A 16,212-nucleotide genomic window follows, 5' to 3' on the forward strand; every position below is an offset into this window, starting at 1 on the left:
CAACTTCCTGTGAGTCATTCTGAGGAGGGGGGTTGTCTCACTGGGACCTCAAACCCAACACACTGGGACCCTAGAGCCATGCAGTCCTCTTCCTGACCTCTGTATTTCAATGAACGGCTCAGACTCCCTGTCAACCTGACTCAAAGTCTCAGGGCACACTATCTGAGGCACATCCAGGCAATGACTAGTCCTCCTGACTCTTCCATGCCTCTCCCTCCAGACCTGCCTCTCTATCCCACTTCCCACGTTCATTACTGTCTCATGTCAAGACCACAGTCAGAGCCACTTACTCTGTCATAACACCAGATTCTCACACATGAAATCCATCCTGTTCACCACCCAAATAACCTTTCATACATGCATTCATCCTGTCACCCTCCTACTCTGAAATCTAAACGACCTCTCACTACTTAACAAATGTCTTTAGGAATGTCATTTTAGGTTATTTAGTGTTTTCAAACCAGGGTCCATGAACTCTCCACAGGGATTTTTAAGTTGTTTTCATTTTTCATTTAAAAGTCAATTTAATCATTTAAAAATGAATATGTGCATACCATGGACCAAATTTTGCCACTTAATTTTAGTGCCTGAGTTTGCTTTTGTGTTTCCATCAAGTTGCCACTAGTTGATACACTTAATGAGAAGAGGAGAGAGAGGGGAATGTCAAGGTGTAAACAAAGGTGCAAACAAACAAAGATCCAATAATCTCACCTGAGTGAGCATTAACAGAGATTTCAGAGTGGGTTGAACAGAGAGAGGTGGTGGCACAGAAGAGTTACCATAAATACTGTAAATACTGAGCTCAGTGCAAAGAACCTTCACTGCTGCAGCCAGGACCACGTTGCATTACAAGCAGTGACTGAATTTCAGCAAAATAACAAAGCCCATCATCTTAAATCAATGTGGTGAATTTGTGGTTGTTTTTCTTCTCAGTGTTTTAAATATCATTTATAAATTTGATTTGATTTTTATGGCTATTTGGAAAATAAGGTGTCTATAGTTACATTTTATGTTGGAACATACTTAGGTATCCTTATAATAAAAATAATTTAAATCCATTTTAGAGGCTCATAAATATTACTTCTTTTTACAGGGGTCCACATTGCTGGAGTCTGAGAAACCATGACACTGTGTTTCAAAGCATGAGCTTGTGTCATTCCTGGATTGGAATCCTAGGCACATCCATTTCTGGCTGTGAGGCAAACAGCAAGTTTCCTCATCTGTAAGATGGGGAAATGACAGTACCTTCCTCATAGAGTCCCAATTAAGTAAACTAATGTATGTCAAGGGCCAAGAGCAGCTGACAAATGATAAGTGCAAAATAAATGTTAGCTGCAAGTATCACCATTATTCTTTTGTTTCTAAGTCATAGCCAAGATTCTTAAATCAAGAAAAGTTTGAAAGGAAGTGGAAAGGAGAGGAAAGATTCAGCAGACAGAAAAATAATCGTGGTCACTCTTCCCTTTTTGACCAAAATAAAACATGTTTAAGGGTGAGCAGGAAGGCGGCTGGGAGAGTGCTAGGTGAACACAGTATATTCTGCCAGGATCCTACCATCTCCATAGGGGGGGGTCCCTCATCCAGGGGGGAAGGGATAGAGAACCACACACTCCAAACTGCAGACTTCAAGTTTCTGAGAAGGCCATGTACTATGACATGGAATTTCATTTCTGTGAAGTCAGGGGACAGGACAGCTGGCATACACAGAATCCTCCAAAGCATAGCTAGCATTCAGGAACACTGATTTGTTATTTTATGCCCGTATGCATTAACTTATACTTATGGGAAATGTACCTTTTCTATTTGCAGTTGTGATATAAATTTTTTTAAAATAAATGAAAATAAATCTTAAAGAGTCCGTTTTAATATTAAGTACATAATAATATAGGTGATACACAAATGAAAGAGAAAGCAAATGAAGAAAAACTGGGAAACCTGTGTTTTGTTTTGTTTTGTTTTGTTAATCTCTCTGGATCACATTTCCTCCATCCATCTCTATGCAAAAGCAATAAGGATCCACAAGAGGGCACCCCAACAAGGTGAGTCCACAAGTATTTACCCTGACTCTGAAAATAAATTTGATGCGCTTACCCTTTCTACTCACTCCTTCCATAGCCCTGCACCCCCAACCTTTATAGGCAATAATAGGTTTCGTTAAAAACTGGCACAGTTGCTCACCTATGGTGATCTGGCTGACACAACTGTAGTAGCTGCCCGTCGTTGCGGAGGAAAGGTTATAACTCCCACTGCTTATATCTTTGTCTGTTTAAGAAAACAAAAGAGGAGAAGGTTAATTACATCCTGGTAAACACCATGACCACGAAGTAAATATACGACTGCTGGTAAATAAACCAGCTGTCTGTGTCTGAGTATCTCATACTTATTCATTGGTTCATTCATTGACATTTAGGGAATGCTAGGTGCATTGGAACATTTCAACAAACAACCCAGACTGTCACACCGGCAATTTCAGTTTGGTGTCACTTTATTATAATGGGGGGAGGGTGCTGGGGGAGGGTTACAGGGGAAGGTGAGAAAACACCTGACCCAGACTAGAGGGTATCAGGTAAGGCTTCCTGGGGGAAGTGAACTAGGCAAAAGGGGGGTGAATTGAGGGGAAGGATCCAGGCAGAGTGCTATCATCTTGTCTGGAGACTCGGAAGCCTCTGCTTCACGAGCTAGCAGCTGAATACACTACAAGAGAGGTGCACAGTCGCTGGACTACGAGGGGTCTTCTAAACCACGTTAACAAGTTGGGATGTTGCCAAGAGAGCAGGATCCCATCTTCATTTCAGAAAGATCACTTTGAGGCAGCAAGGAGACCAGTCAGGAGGAGGATGAAAGGAGAGGCAGAAAGACTCCTTTATGAGGCCACTGCAGTCATCCTGATGAGTGATGGTGGTGGCCAAACCATGGGAGGAACGGCCGTGGAGACAGAGAAGTGGGTGCAATTCCCTGCAAGGCTCCAGTGCAGCTAGCTGCACTGCAGTCCTCACTACCGTGAGCAGACCATGTTCCCGACAGAGGGGCAAAGACACCAAAACCTCCCATAGACACGGCACCCTAGCATTTTCAGCCACATCGTCTCATGCACGGCGTGAAACAGGGCGAGCGTCACCCCACGTCTCTGGTGGAAAAGCTGAGGCTCCAGGCAGCCGAGCACCTTGCCCGAGGTCACACGACAGCATGTGGCAGAACAGAGCTCAAATCGAGATCAGAACTGCTTCAAATTGTTTATGAAGAAGGCAGGGCATACGTGATTTAAAATATCAAAATAAATACATATTGTCTAATATAAAACGCTACAGTTTGCACAGAGTTACTATAAGAATGGCTGCGAAACTGACCTGAAGGAAATATTTGAATATTACATGTTATGGGATACCAGGAAAACTCTGAAACTCTGATCTATAATGATGAAAATTAGAAGTCCGAGGGAAAGAAATAATCAAGAATGTCAAATGTAGTCAAAGAGAAAGGGTTTCTAGAAACGTACTGAGTCATATTTCATTGAGAGAGCAATGCGGATTTTTAGAGAAGAGGAAAGAACAGCAGGTACCTGGACAGAGAGGGCAGGAAATGGGAGTCATCCGCCGGGGTGTCCGGATATGCTTGTGGTTTGAAAGCAGCTAGAAAGTATTGACAAACGCAGGTAGTGAGCCAGAAGGCGGTGAAGTAGTGGGGGCCCTTAGAGGCCACATCAAGGCCACTGTAGGTCCACAAACAGGAAGGTAAAAAAATATTTTAAGACTATTTTTATTGTGGGGAAAAATAATTCAAACAAGTGCACGTGGCCAACTTCTCCTCTAAGAACTATTCCCAGACCATCCCCCCTCTCTAGGGGGCTTCCGGGAACAGTAGACACACCTCCAACAGCACTGTGCATGCGAGATCGCACTCGTTTTATGGGTATCCCAAACCATGTGCTTGGCAAGGGCAGGTCCACACGTTTTTCAGTTTGTTATCTCCAGAGCTTAGTGCTTTGCCTGGCATAAGGTGAATCCTCAATATATGTTCGTTGGTTGAAAGAACAAAGGAATGCATGAAATTAAAGAAAGGATAACAAAAGACCACTTCCCCTTCCTATTAGTTATAACTTCAGTAGAGGCTGCCGTGATCAAAAAGAAGGAGCACAGGGCTTAGAGTCAGCAGGCCTAGGGTTTGAAGCCCCAGCTTTGCTACACATGAACTCCTTGAACTTGGTCAACCTGTTGACTTCCTTTAGTATTAGTCTTTCCATCTGAAAATGGTGACAATAATGCTTATCTCACTTCTTCCGGGCTAGGGGTTGGGAGGTGGAAGAGGATGAGGCATGGCTAATGAAAATAAGTCAGCTACACCAAATGTTAGCAAGTCATTCCATATATATTTGTGGAATCAGCTGAATCAACAAAACCCAGACCCAAAACATATCAAACTACTCTAAACTTGTCACTCCTAATTTTTTCTTAAACCCTTCACTAATGATCTGTCCTTAAAAGATTCTGGAAGGGAGGAGACCTCCCAGGGACAATGTCAATGGCATCAAAGGGGGGAGGAGGGTGAAGGGAGAGATTCAAGAGCCACGGAAATGCCTCTGAATGGAGAGAAAAGGAATGAAGAAGAAAAGCACATTGAGAAATCAGTAATCAATAAAGAAGCAGAATGCTTGAGTCAGGAATGAATGCTTGAGAAGAGGCTGTGCATACATTTGAACAGGAAAAACTACTGAAATTTGACTTGAATCTGAATGGTAAAACTAGGGCATAGTTTGGGTGGCAATATTTTGAAAAGACTCAAAGAGCAGAAGTACAAAGACCTGTGGCAGTTTTGGTACAAAGTGACTCTGTAAAGGAAGGTGCCTTCCTATATAAGAATTAAAACAAAAATGTTAGATTTTTGTGGGAGGGCTTGACTATCCATTTAACCCTCTAGGAACCAACTGTAGTTTAAAAAAAAAAATCAGGTACCTAGTGGAAGGACTTGAGACTATGAATGAGGTTAATAAACTTTGTGGGTTCTGGAGTCAGTATTCATATTAGATACCTGGTTCCAACCCTTGGGCACAATACTTTATCTCTACGGGGCTCTGTTTCCTTGTATGTACAATGCAAATAATAAAGGCACTTACTTTATAAAGTAGTACATAGAAAGTGTCCAATTAGTGTTTGCTATTATTTTTATTTTATACTTAAAAAGAACAAAGGTACCCATAAAATAGAATACCATATAGCAAAGGAAAAGAATGAAGCAAAGCTACACAAAATACTATCAATGGATCTCATAAGCATAATGTTTAATGAAAGAAGCAACACCCAAATGCTATACGATTATATTTATGAAAATTTCAACAACAAAACTAAATTATATTGTTTATAGATGCATATATAAATGGTAAAACAGTAAAGAAAAGTAACAAAATAATTAGCACAAAAGTCAGCATGGTGATTACATCTGGTGAGGAAGAAAGCAGCTTGAAATTGTGAAGAAGTACAGGGAGTGGGGGTAGGTTCTACGGTGCTGGGAATGTTCTATTCTTGACCTAGGTGGTGGTAACACAGTACTCATTTTATAACTATTTGTTAAATTATAAATTTGTCTTGCCCACCTGTCTGTATGGACAATAGCTTTTTTAAAGAAGCAAAGGGGGCAGAAATCACAGTAGGACAAATTAGGAATGCAAATTCTGCAAAAAATGTCTAAAAAAATGAGATGGTGGTGGATTCATACAACGATAGTCATTGAGTACTTACTCCTTGCCAGGCACTATGTTAAATATTCATTATTTCATTTACATCATTATTTCATTTGTGCTCCAAAACAACTCTTTTAAGGTAGGTGTGATTATCCCACTATCCAGATGAGGAACTAGAGGTTCACAAAATCAGGGAACTTGCCCAGAGTCACACTTCAGGGACGTCACAAAGCTGGAATTAAAACCTAGGCTTGTCTTACACTAGACCAATATTTGAGAACAAAGGCAAAGACAGAGGAGGACAGATTAACATCATAAGCTGTGTTAGGTGGATTCCTGTTGTATCTGGTGCTACATCTTTGACAGTCATTTATTTGATGAGGTTCTGCAGGGAATGAGATAGACATCGTCTCAGGGATTCTGTTTTCAGAGGCCCACTTAAACAGAAACACGTGACAAAATTAACCCAATTTTCTTTGTCTCAAATTATTTTGGGTATACTTATAAACAGTATTGTCTTATAACCAAATAAAATCAGGCCCACCTCAACATTCAGACTATCTTTCATCTTAACCACAGCAAAAAAAGCATGTACCATGGTTATTTTCATTTTCCCACCGAATGCAGAATTCTGGTAGATATGTAGGCAAAACTAAACAAAAATTGTCAATATAAAATGATAACTATAATATCTAATTTGGGAAATTTTTTAAAAGAAATATAACTAAAATGCAAAATAATCATAGTATACAAAGCTATGAGCTGGGTGCTCAAAAATCAAAGTATTATTCAGGGGAGAGGTTAACATATTAAATTTAGAGTTAGTGAAACAAAATGTAATGAATATGTGTAGAATTCGTTAGGTAAGATTTAACCACAAGTAGAAGGGTAATTATTAAAATAACAGAAATAAACTATATTTCCAAACCAGTTTGCTGTGCTGAAGGGGGTGGGAGACAGACGGTGGGGAAGGAGAAGAAATTTAACAAAAAAATTCTACTTAGATAAGAGAAATAAATGAGAAAGCACAGGAAAAAAACAAGACAAAGAGAAAATCTGAAGTAAAATGGTAGAATTAAGTTCAATTACACTAGTAGTAACAATACATGTAAATGGTCTAAATTTGTTATTTAAGAGATTGTGAGATGGATTTAGAAAGCAAAAAGAAAATCTAAATGCTATTTATAAGAGAAACACTTAAAACATAAGGACACAAAAATGTTGAAAGTAAAAGATATAAAAAGATATAGCAAGCATTAATCAAAATAAAGCTAGAGTAGCTATGTTAGTTTTAGATGAAAAAGGCTTTAAGACAAAAAGCAATTATTAAGGATAAAGACAGTCAATAAATAATGATAAAAGGTTCAGGTCTGATTCTTCAGGAAGATATTAAAAAATGTTACATCTGAGTTATTTGAGATAAAATAACCTCAAAATATATGAAGCAAAAATTAATAGAGCTACAAGGAGAAACTGACAAATCCATCATCAGAGGGGGAGATTTTAACACAATAACTGATTGGTTGAGCAAGAAATGTTTGGAAAAATATGGAAAATTTGAGACTGCAAATAACTTGGGTATCTTGTTAAAGTGAAGAGCTTGATTTACTATCACTGGGGTGGGCCTGGAATTCTGCATTTTTTTCCATTTTACTGATATATAACTGACAACTGCATTTCTAATAGACTCCCAGGTGGTGGCAATGCTACTGGTCTAGGATCTCCAGGTCCTGGTAAAATCCTCCCCTGGAATCCACAATCCACAAAGCCTGGGAAAACATCTCACTAGCAAGAAAGAAAGGACAAATTTAAAAAGGAAAAGAAAATGTTTTCATTAAACCCTTAAAAACATATTTGAAGTCTGCTTATACATATGGACAGATGAAACTCAAGAATTACCAAACAGATAAATGATGCATAACTATTGACTTTACCAAAAAATTCACCATATGATTCCTTTAATTACTACCCTACACAAGTGTACTGGAAATACCATTTACTTTACAAAATACATATTTATTGTGCAGAGTGAGCTACAACTGTTTACCACATCTGGTTGGGTTTTTTTTTTGTCTTTTTGTAAATCACTTAAAATTGTTTATAAAAGGCTCTAGAGAATCCACTGGTAAGAAAACAAAATAGTGTGGGATGTGTGTGTGTGTGTGTGTGTGTGTGCATATGTATGTCCCTCAGAAATATTTATTTCTGAGTGTGATTTATTCTATGTCTGCTGTGTATTTTATAGGCTTACAGAAAAGTTAATATTCAAGTCCAACCCTTTCCTCCTAGCTGTGTAGCCTGTATCTCATCACCTAAGCTCCCTGGGCCTCAAATTCCTCCTTTACATTGTGACTGAAATTCATTCATTTAAAAAACATTGAGTGCCTAGCACATACAGTAGATGCAGGCTGGTACCAGGTAGGAACTGGTGCCTTGGAAGGTCTCCCCTAAGGTGTTGATGAATTAATCAAAGTGTAGAGAGTATGCGTCACTCCACAGAGCTTTCCCTACAGTAATGACAATAAACACACCACAGTGCTGTGTACTACATTGCTCTAGGACTTTCTAGGTTTTCATAACATTTTCACCTTTGCTCTTTCATGTAACTCTGCAGCAGCATTAGGAGACAAGAAGGGCAGGGACCAGCTGTGATAATACTAGGAGTTGTTCCCTCCTCTGCATCTCCCACAGGACCTGAGCTAGACCCAAACCCCTGGGGGGCAAGGCCATCCCTTATTCACCTTCTGTCCACAGTGCCTAGCTCTGCCTAATGTATAAAAAGCACAATAAATGTTTGCCAAAGACTCTAGTAAGCTTTCAAGTACTATAGTCACCATTCCTGCATTTTAAACACTGGGCCTGATACTCACTATCTCAGCTTCCCTTTGATTCCACCCTTGCAGGCACAGTGGCCAAAAGACCTTGCAGGAACCCTAATTAGAGAGAAGCCTTTCCTTTCCTTTCTTTCCTCCTTGTACCTATTTGATTCAGTGTTGAAAATCCCACATTCTCTTTCATTTTTTCCGGAAGGTAAAGATCCATGCCTCTTCATTACAATGTAAGATTCATGAGAACAGTTTTTAATTTTGTTTTTACGCACAACAGTACCTGACACATAGTAAGCACTCACAAAACATATGTTGAATTGTTCTAGAAACTTCCTTGGTAGCTACGGACTGTTTGTCTAGGACTAAGTTCTAATAGAAAAATCCACACGCCTATTACAAAGAACATCACGTTTTAAAGGAAAAGATTAAAGTGCTCCTTCACAGGATCAAAATAAAATTTTAATTTTGCCCCAGAAAGAAACTTTTAAAGTGTGAAGGGCTGAAGGTCAAAAACTAGTCTGTGTAGACTTTGTTGCAGCTTCTTAATCAAAAAGGATCCTAAATCAATGTTGACCATGAGTGTCTGGATTGCATAATGACAAGCATGCCAGGTGGTAGAGGGCAAAAACAAGAGAAGTCCTCAAACAGCTCCTTGGATCTATTTTGCAGCCAAAGCATGACTTCCAGCCCGTTAGCATACATCTGATTTCACCACGTAGTGTGGACACTTTTGCTCTTTTGTTCATTCTTATTTTCTGAAGGGTAAAAGTTATATTGCTTATTTGCAATAGGAAAATGAAGTTTTAAAAACGTGTGTGTGGTGTACTACCCCTTGCTGGAGTCCATTCAGTCCTTCAGTCGATCAGACAGCCGAGGATTGCTCACCCAGTATATGCCAGGTGCTGGGCTAAGCACCAGGAATATAAAGATAAAGATGTAGCCCTTGGCCTTTGGGATTTTACAACCCACAGAGAGGAGTCCTCATTACAGTACAAAATGAAAAGCTGTTGGGGAGAGGAGTACCCTGAAAGGTTCCAAGAGAGGAGCCCAGTAGGATGGGGAGGTCAAAGGAGAGGGGGAGTGAGCCTCATAAAGGAGGAAGGGGCTGTGTTTCAGAGCATGGGCCAAGGTTCAGACACCTGAGAAAACCAGGTGCAATCAGCCACCCCCAGCCACCTCCCTCCCTAAAAGGTAGGACACTGGGGCCAAGGGCAGCAGGAAAGAAGAATGGTCAGCTTCTGAAGGGCCTTGTTTGCCAACCTAGGGAGGTTAGACTTTGACCTGTAAGCAGAGGGGAGCCCTTGGAGAGTTTTAAGCAGAGGAATAACAGGATCAGATCTGCAACTGAGATCAGAGAGGCGGGGAAAGAGGCAGAGAGACAGCTGGGAGGCTGCTGCCGCAGTCAAAATTGGCAGTGACGGTGGCCTCGACCAGCATAAGAGGAGGGGGCAGGGAGAGGAGAAACCAGAGTAGAAAGACTTTGAGGAAGAAGAACCAATGGCACTTGGTAGTTGAGAGTATACGGGGCTGGGAGAGGCAGTTGACAGTAATAGCTATGCTTACCAGGTACTCACTATGTGTGTCTCATATGCTCTTACAAGTACTGTTGCATTTAAACCTCAGAGTGACCCCATTTTACAGATAAGAAAATTGAGGCACAGGAGGTGAATTGGTTTGCCCAAGGTCACTGCTAGTATATTCTGGTAAGGGAGGACTCAAAGACGACTCCCAGGATTCTAGTCTAGGTGACTGCATGGAGCGTGCTGGCCCCGCCAATGTCTCCTGTCTTGGATGTCATGCTCCACCAACACCATGCTGCTGGAAGCTGCCTTTATGCCCCCTGCCATCTATCCCCTTCATCTTTGTTCATGCTGTTGCCCCTCCCTGGAATGTCCTTCTTCTCCCAATTGGCCTTTTCACATCGTCTCCTCCAGGTAACTCTTCCTGACCTATCCCTCGCTCCCCCCATCCCCTCTCCCGCAGCACTGCATTATAAATCTCTTTAGGAGTCTATTTCCTCCAGCTGACTGTGCTATCCTGAGAGAAGGAGTGAGATCTCATTTATTCTGGTACTCCATGGTCCAGTAGCTGGAGCTCAGTAGCTGGAGTGATTCTATAGGACACAGGTATGGGAGAGGAATTCTGTTTTGGACACAATGAGTTTGGCAATGTCAGAGGAGTATACAGGTAAAGAAGTCTAGCAGACAGCTGGGTAGACAAGCACAGCACATACAAGAAAGAAGTTCTGAGTTGGTGATTTCTATTTATTCGGGAGTCACCCGAATAAAGACAAAATGACAGGTGAGGAAGTTATGTCCTAGGCTCTCATCTCTTAGCTTCGCTCCATTCTGTGTTGCAAGGTTAGGCATGGCTCTCATTACACCCCCCTCCTATACCCGCTTCCAGTCAGAAGTCCTGAACTTCTGGTCATCCACTGCCCTTTAGCCTTTGCTCAAGCCATGCCTTCTCCCTGGGATTACCCACACAGCTGCCGGTGCGTGGTGAACGTCTGCATGAACAAGCACGTTTTCTCCTCTTCCTAACTTCCCCTAGCCCCAGGCTCTTCAGCCAAACTCTGCAGCCTGCCTTCAGGTGCCCCGCTCATTGGGTGAGACTAAGTAAAGTCTTCAATCTCTCTGGGCCTCAAGCTCTTCAAGTGAATACAGGGCTAACATTGGACTCACTTCTTAAAGATGGTTGTGAGGGGCTTCCCTGGTGGCGCAGTGGTTGAGAATCTGCCTGCCAGTGTAGGGGACACGGGCTTGGGCCCTGGCCCAGGAAGATCCTACGTGCCGTGGAGCAACTAAGCCCGTGTGCCACAACTACTGAGCTTGTGCTCTAGAGCCCGCAAGCCACAACTGTTGAGTCCGTGTGCCACAACTACAGAAGCCCACGCACCTAGAGCCCGTGCTCTGCAACAAGAGAAGCCACCGCAATGAGAAGCCCGCGCACCGCAACGAAGAGTAGCCCCCGCTCGCCCCAACTAGAGAAAGCCCACGCCCAGCAACGAAGACTCAATGCAGCCAAAAATAAATAAAATAAATTAAAAAAAAAAAAGATGGTTGCGAGATTTAAATGAGCTAATCCGCATAAAGTGCTGTTGTTATTGTTTGTGTCCCAGCATAGCCCACACTTCTGCTTACAACTTTGTCACCCCAGTTTACAGGCCTCCTGCTAAGGGACTGACTTTGCCCTCAGGGCCATTGTCTCTCATTTAGTAGATGTCTAATCAATGTCATCCAAATGTTTGAGAGTGAGATTATAAAGCCAAGGACAGAACCCAGGCAAACACCAACATAAACAGATGCAGGAGTCCACAAAGAAGAAGCCTTTTAAGAGGCAGGAGGGAAATGAGGGGACGATAGTTACAACAACAAAACTGGCTCTGACTGCATCTCCTTCGTCTTCTACTTGCTCTCTCTGCTCTCGCCACACTGACCTTCCAGCTAGCCTTGAATGTGGCAAGCTCATTCCTGTCCCAGGGCCTTTGTACTTACTGTTCCCTTTGCCAGGAATGCGCTTTCCCCTCATAATGACATGGCTTGTTCCTTTCCTTCATTTAGCCCTTCCCTCAAATATTTCCTCAGAGAGGACTTCCTTATCTGAAGGAGCCCCCACTGTGCCCCATAAGCTCCTCAGACCCCACACTGACAGCTCCATGCCAGGCCGGCAGGTCCAACCACAAGTCCCTTCCTGGTGCAGCCTGGGACACAGCCCCCTGTGCCTTCTTTTGCATGGCCAAGAATGAATCAAGTCCCGGTCCCTTCTCTCTTGTCACCTTCCTTGGTCTCATGCACGTGGTTACATAATGAGCTAAAAGCGTTTAAGAACCTAAACCATGTAAAGGACAAGGAAAGAAAGATGAATAGTGAGTATGAAAGGCTGAGACATTTAAAATCCAGAATTTTTTAGAAGTGCATCATCCATTGAACATATATTTATTAGAGGACATATCACAGTTATCGATTATCCTAATCTCATTCCACATTTCCAGAGGATACATGTCTAGATGGTTGCCCGAAAGTAAAAAGTTCATGCCAAAATACAGAAAAAACAAGTTCCAACATAGGATCAAAAAATGCATATTTGGATGGGAAGCTAATGAGGTTTAACTGGAGGCTGCTGCTAATGAAATGCATACATAAGCCAAATTTCTCTCTCTTCTTAGGAACCTAAAACACACAGTCTACACTGTAACTGTTCATTCTCTTGGCAGCCCCTGTGCTAAAGACAGGACTGAGGCATTTATTAAATCAGTCAAATGAATATAAAAATTGAACCCTCTAAATCCCAGGCAAGAAACCTAGATCGTCCCCCATCATGATATCTAAACCCAAATCCAACAGAATTCAAAGGGGACTTTTTTTAAAGCAGTTAGATTTTCAGAGAGATGAAGGTTCCAGAGCTGGACCAAACTCTCAACAGAAAATAATCTCAGCATCCAGTGGATGAGGAATATATTGAATGTGCTTGGTTTTGTTTTCACCAGGTTGAAAACCCTGATGGACTAGTTTACCTTGTCGTGTCTTGGGTCACATCGCTACAGACCAAGAAACTAATGTGCATTTAGCGGTCAAGTGTATTCACCACTTTAGGGATGGGGGAGGGAGAAGAGTGTGTCAAAATATATTTAAAATAGCACAAACTCTAATTGAGATATTTACTTAAATCTGTCTCAGTTCCCTTTAAGGTTCTAAAGAGAAACCCATGTTAATTCTTAGTTGCCAAAAAAAATGATCTGCCACCTTTTTTCCTTTAATTACTGAAATATACTTGCTTTTCCAAAACAATTCACTTCTTCTGACTTCATTTTCTCCACCTGGGTGCCCAATTAAGCTTTTAAAGCCTCTAGAAATTTATGGAACTGATTAGTATGTAAACCTCTTACTGACAGTATCCACAGGACGGCATGGGAAACCTAACAACATGTAAAAACCAGAAGTTAGATCCCTCTGATAGAAAAAGGTGTAAAAATAGGTTTCTGCCAATGAATATGACTAAAAAACCGTCAGGATGTTGAATTAGCCCCAAATGGTAACCCAAGAATGACAACGTTATGTATTAAATGTGCAGCAGGGGCAACAACCCAAATCCCAGCAGAAAATGCCCCGAGTTAAAAAAAAAAAAAAAAAAAATAGGCCACTAGTATGCAATTTGTAATCTGCTCACAATTTGTTAGGTTCCCAAGCATCAACTGCAAACCCTCAGAGCCACCTGAGTGATCATTTTACACAGTTTAAATCCCAAGAAATAGAGACTGACCCCTTTAACCTTGGGAAAATGAGCAGGGGACATCACTGGTCTGGAGAATGAAGCCTCCATGCCAAAGAGCAGCAATTTCCCTCCCACCAAGCCCTGGCTCAGAGATGTCCCCGCAGAACATTCCCCAACAATTGCTCAGTACCTCCGCGTTTAAAACGCCAAAACTAGATGTTATCACAGCAACTGCTTGCAAGCCAGGGTAAGGGAGGGAGGTCTTACTTGAGTTTCCGCCTCCTATAACCCAGTCTCAGCAGCATCTCTGATAAAGGACTAAAGAGAATTGCTTTTTTCCACGCAAGCAGAAATGTTGATAAAAAAAAGGCTTGTTGGCTTCCCAAGTGTCTGGGATTTCCAGCTGAGCATGAAACCTTCACACTGTGATTTCATTTTCCTTCAGAACTGTACAATGCCTTAAAAATAATGATTAAAAAATATATTTCTTTAACAGAAAAGGGGGGAAAGGAATGTCTTCTATTTCCATGCAACTTTTATTTCCAAGCTGATTATTTTTGTATTAAAAACATATTTTGGTGCATATAATTTAACCCCATAGCATCTGTCAGAGAGATGTTCTCATCTCTAATTTACAGATGGAGATATGCAAGAACAGAAAAGTTTAAATAACTTGCCCAAGGTCAGTCAGGGACAAGATAAGCAAGGACTGAACGCAGATCTAACACCAAGCCTCACACAGCTAGAAAAGGACTCAACACCCGTATACCTTCCCCTCGGTGGTCTGAAGCGAACGGAATTTTACTGGAGTGCCGAAGCTCGAAAACACCTAAATTTTAGGCGATTTTACTCCACCGACTCTTTCTACAAACCCCCCCTTCCCAGGTTCCAGGCATCCTCCAATTGCACAGAGCATCGGTCCTGCAGCCGCAGCCAGCGCGCTCCCTCCCTTCCAGACCCTCCCGGGAGCCGAGCCCCGAAGTTTCCCGGGGTGGTCAGACGGCTCCCGGGTCTGCCCGCCCCAGGAGCCCCGAGAGCCCGCGACCGCCCGCCGTTACCGTATGCCGTGAGGGAGGCCATCCTGGCCCGCGTCCTGCCCAGGCTGGCCAGGGCATCGGCGACAGCGGCCGCCTGCGCGTGGCGCCCCTGGACGGCGGGCGTCCCGCCCCGCGAAGGCATGCGCTCGGCTCCCGCGGCGCCCGGCCTCCCAGCTCCCGAGCACGCCCAGTCAGCCCGCCGCGGCCGCCCCGGAGAGGTGCCGGCGGCGCGCAGACACCCGGGGCCGGGTCTCGCTGCCAGGGCGCGGGGAGCAAGGGCGCAAACAGGCCGCGGCGATCCAGGTCCCGGCGGGGATTGAACCTGCGCCGGAGGACGCGCGACCCGGAGAGAGGAGGGGCGAAACAGGCGGTGGGAGGGGCCGGGCGGAAGCGCGAGGCGGCTGCGGCCCCAGCCAGCCGGCGGCGGGCGGGACCCCGGCTGAGTCCACGCCAAGCCGGGTGGCCCTCGGGGTGGGGGCGACAGGGGTGACGCGGGCAGACGCGGGATCGGGAAGTCCAGAGCGCGCCACGGTTTCCGGGACCTCGAGCCTTCAGCTCCCTTGCTAGGGAAGTTCCCCTGGAGAGCGTGCCTGGGGATGGGGGGCTGGGTCCGGCCGCCTGTGACTATAGGGTGCGGTTCCCAGCCCAGGCGGCAGTCTCGAGAAGGCTTTGCCTCCGAGGCCAAAGCCCAGGGGCGAGTGGCAGTTTTGCCTTCAGGACTTTTATTAATGACGTCCTTGACCGCTAAGTACCGAGTTCTGACCCCAACAGTTCATACCTGTCCCAGCAGCAGCAGCATCCTGGCACCTTTATTCGTGCGTCTCTCTCCCCACGAGGCTGTGATCAGTGTCCTATTCCCCTCTGACTGCCCTGCGCCTCGATCAGGGCACGAACTCAAACATTATTTGTCGAAATGACTGAATGTCCGAGCCCCTCGCTCGCCCCCGCTGGAAGCCTACCCATCCTATTGTGAGAGTTCTTTGTTTTGAATCAGGGTCTGGAAAATGGGGAACGAGAAAGAGATCCAAGAAGCCAGTAGTATCCATGGGGATGGGGACAAGAGAAAAGGGGAGGCCGCCTAACGCCCCCTCGGGTTCAGGCGCACCCGAGGCTTTGCAAGTCCCAAGTGCAGAGTCGCGAAGACACGGTGAGGGCCCTCGGGGCTTCCTGGCGCGGGGCTGACTGTCCTGGTCACCGGGGTATCTCGGCCTTGAAAAACTCCAGTGCCCAACGAATTGCGGGGCGATGCTGTCAAGGCTATTTAACCGCGTGTGGGCTGTGCCCACCCTGGTGGAGGCACAGGGAGGGCAGAGAAATCTGGCTCAGGCAAAACAGGGCGTTTCTGTAGCAAGGTTTCCGAGCGCCCCTCTCGCCACCGCCACTGTCCTTGGTGCTCGCCGGCCTATCCCAGGTGTCAGGTTTTCGCACTTGCAACCTTCCTCCCCTCCCGTCCCCTCCC

The 16,212-nt window shown here is 44.1% G+C and overlaps 1 protein-coding gene across 3 annotated transcripts in view; it reads right to left on the reverse strand.

The window, feature by feature from the left end:
• The window catches only part of ANO4 (anoctamin 4), a 447,653-nt gene extending 432,740 nt beyond the window's left edge, over positions 1-14,913 (reverse strand). For all 3 annotated transcript variants that reach the window (XM_032647033.1, XM_032647032.1, XM_032647037.1), the window contains exons 1-2: positions 14,775-14,913; positions 2,179-2,262 (exon numbers count right to left, since the gene is read on the reverse strand). In XM_032647033.1, the coding sequence (XP_032502924.1) occupies positions 2,179-2,262; positions 14,775-14,895 (205 nt within the window). In that variant the 5' untranslated portion in view covers positions 14,896-14,913. The remainder of the gene's footprint in view (positions 1-2,178; positions 2,263-14,774) is intronic.
• Positions 14,914-16,212: the final 1,299 nt, after the last annotated feature.

Source organism: Phocoena sinus, chromosome 10 (assembly GCF_008692025.1).
Source record: "Phocoena sinus isolate mPhoSin1 chromosome 10, mPhoSin1.pri, whole genome shotgun sequence".
Classification (NCBI taxonomy): Eukaryota; Metazoa; Chordata; class Mammalia; order Artiodactyla; family Phocoenidae; genus Phocoena; species Phocoena sinus.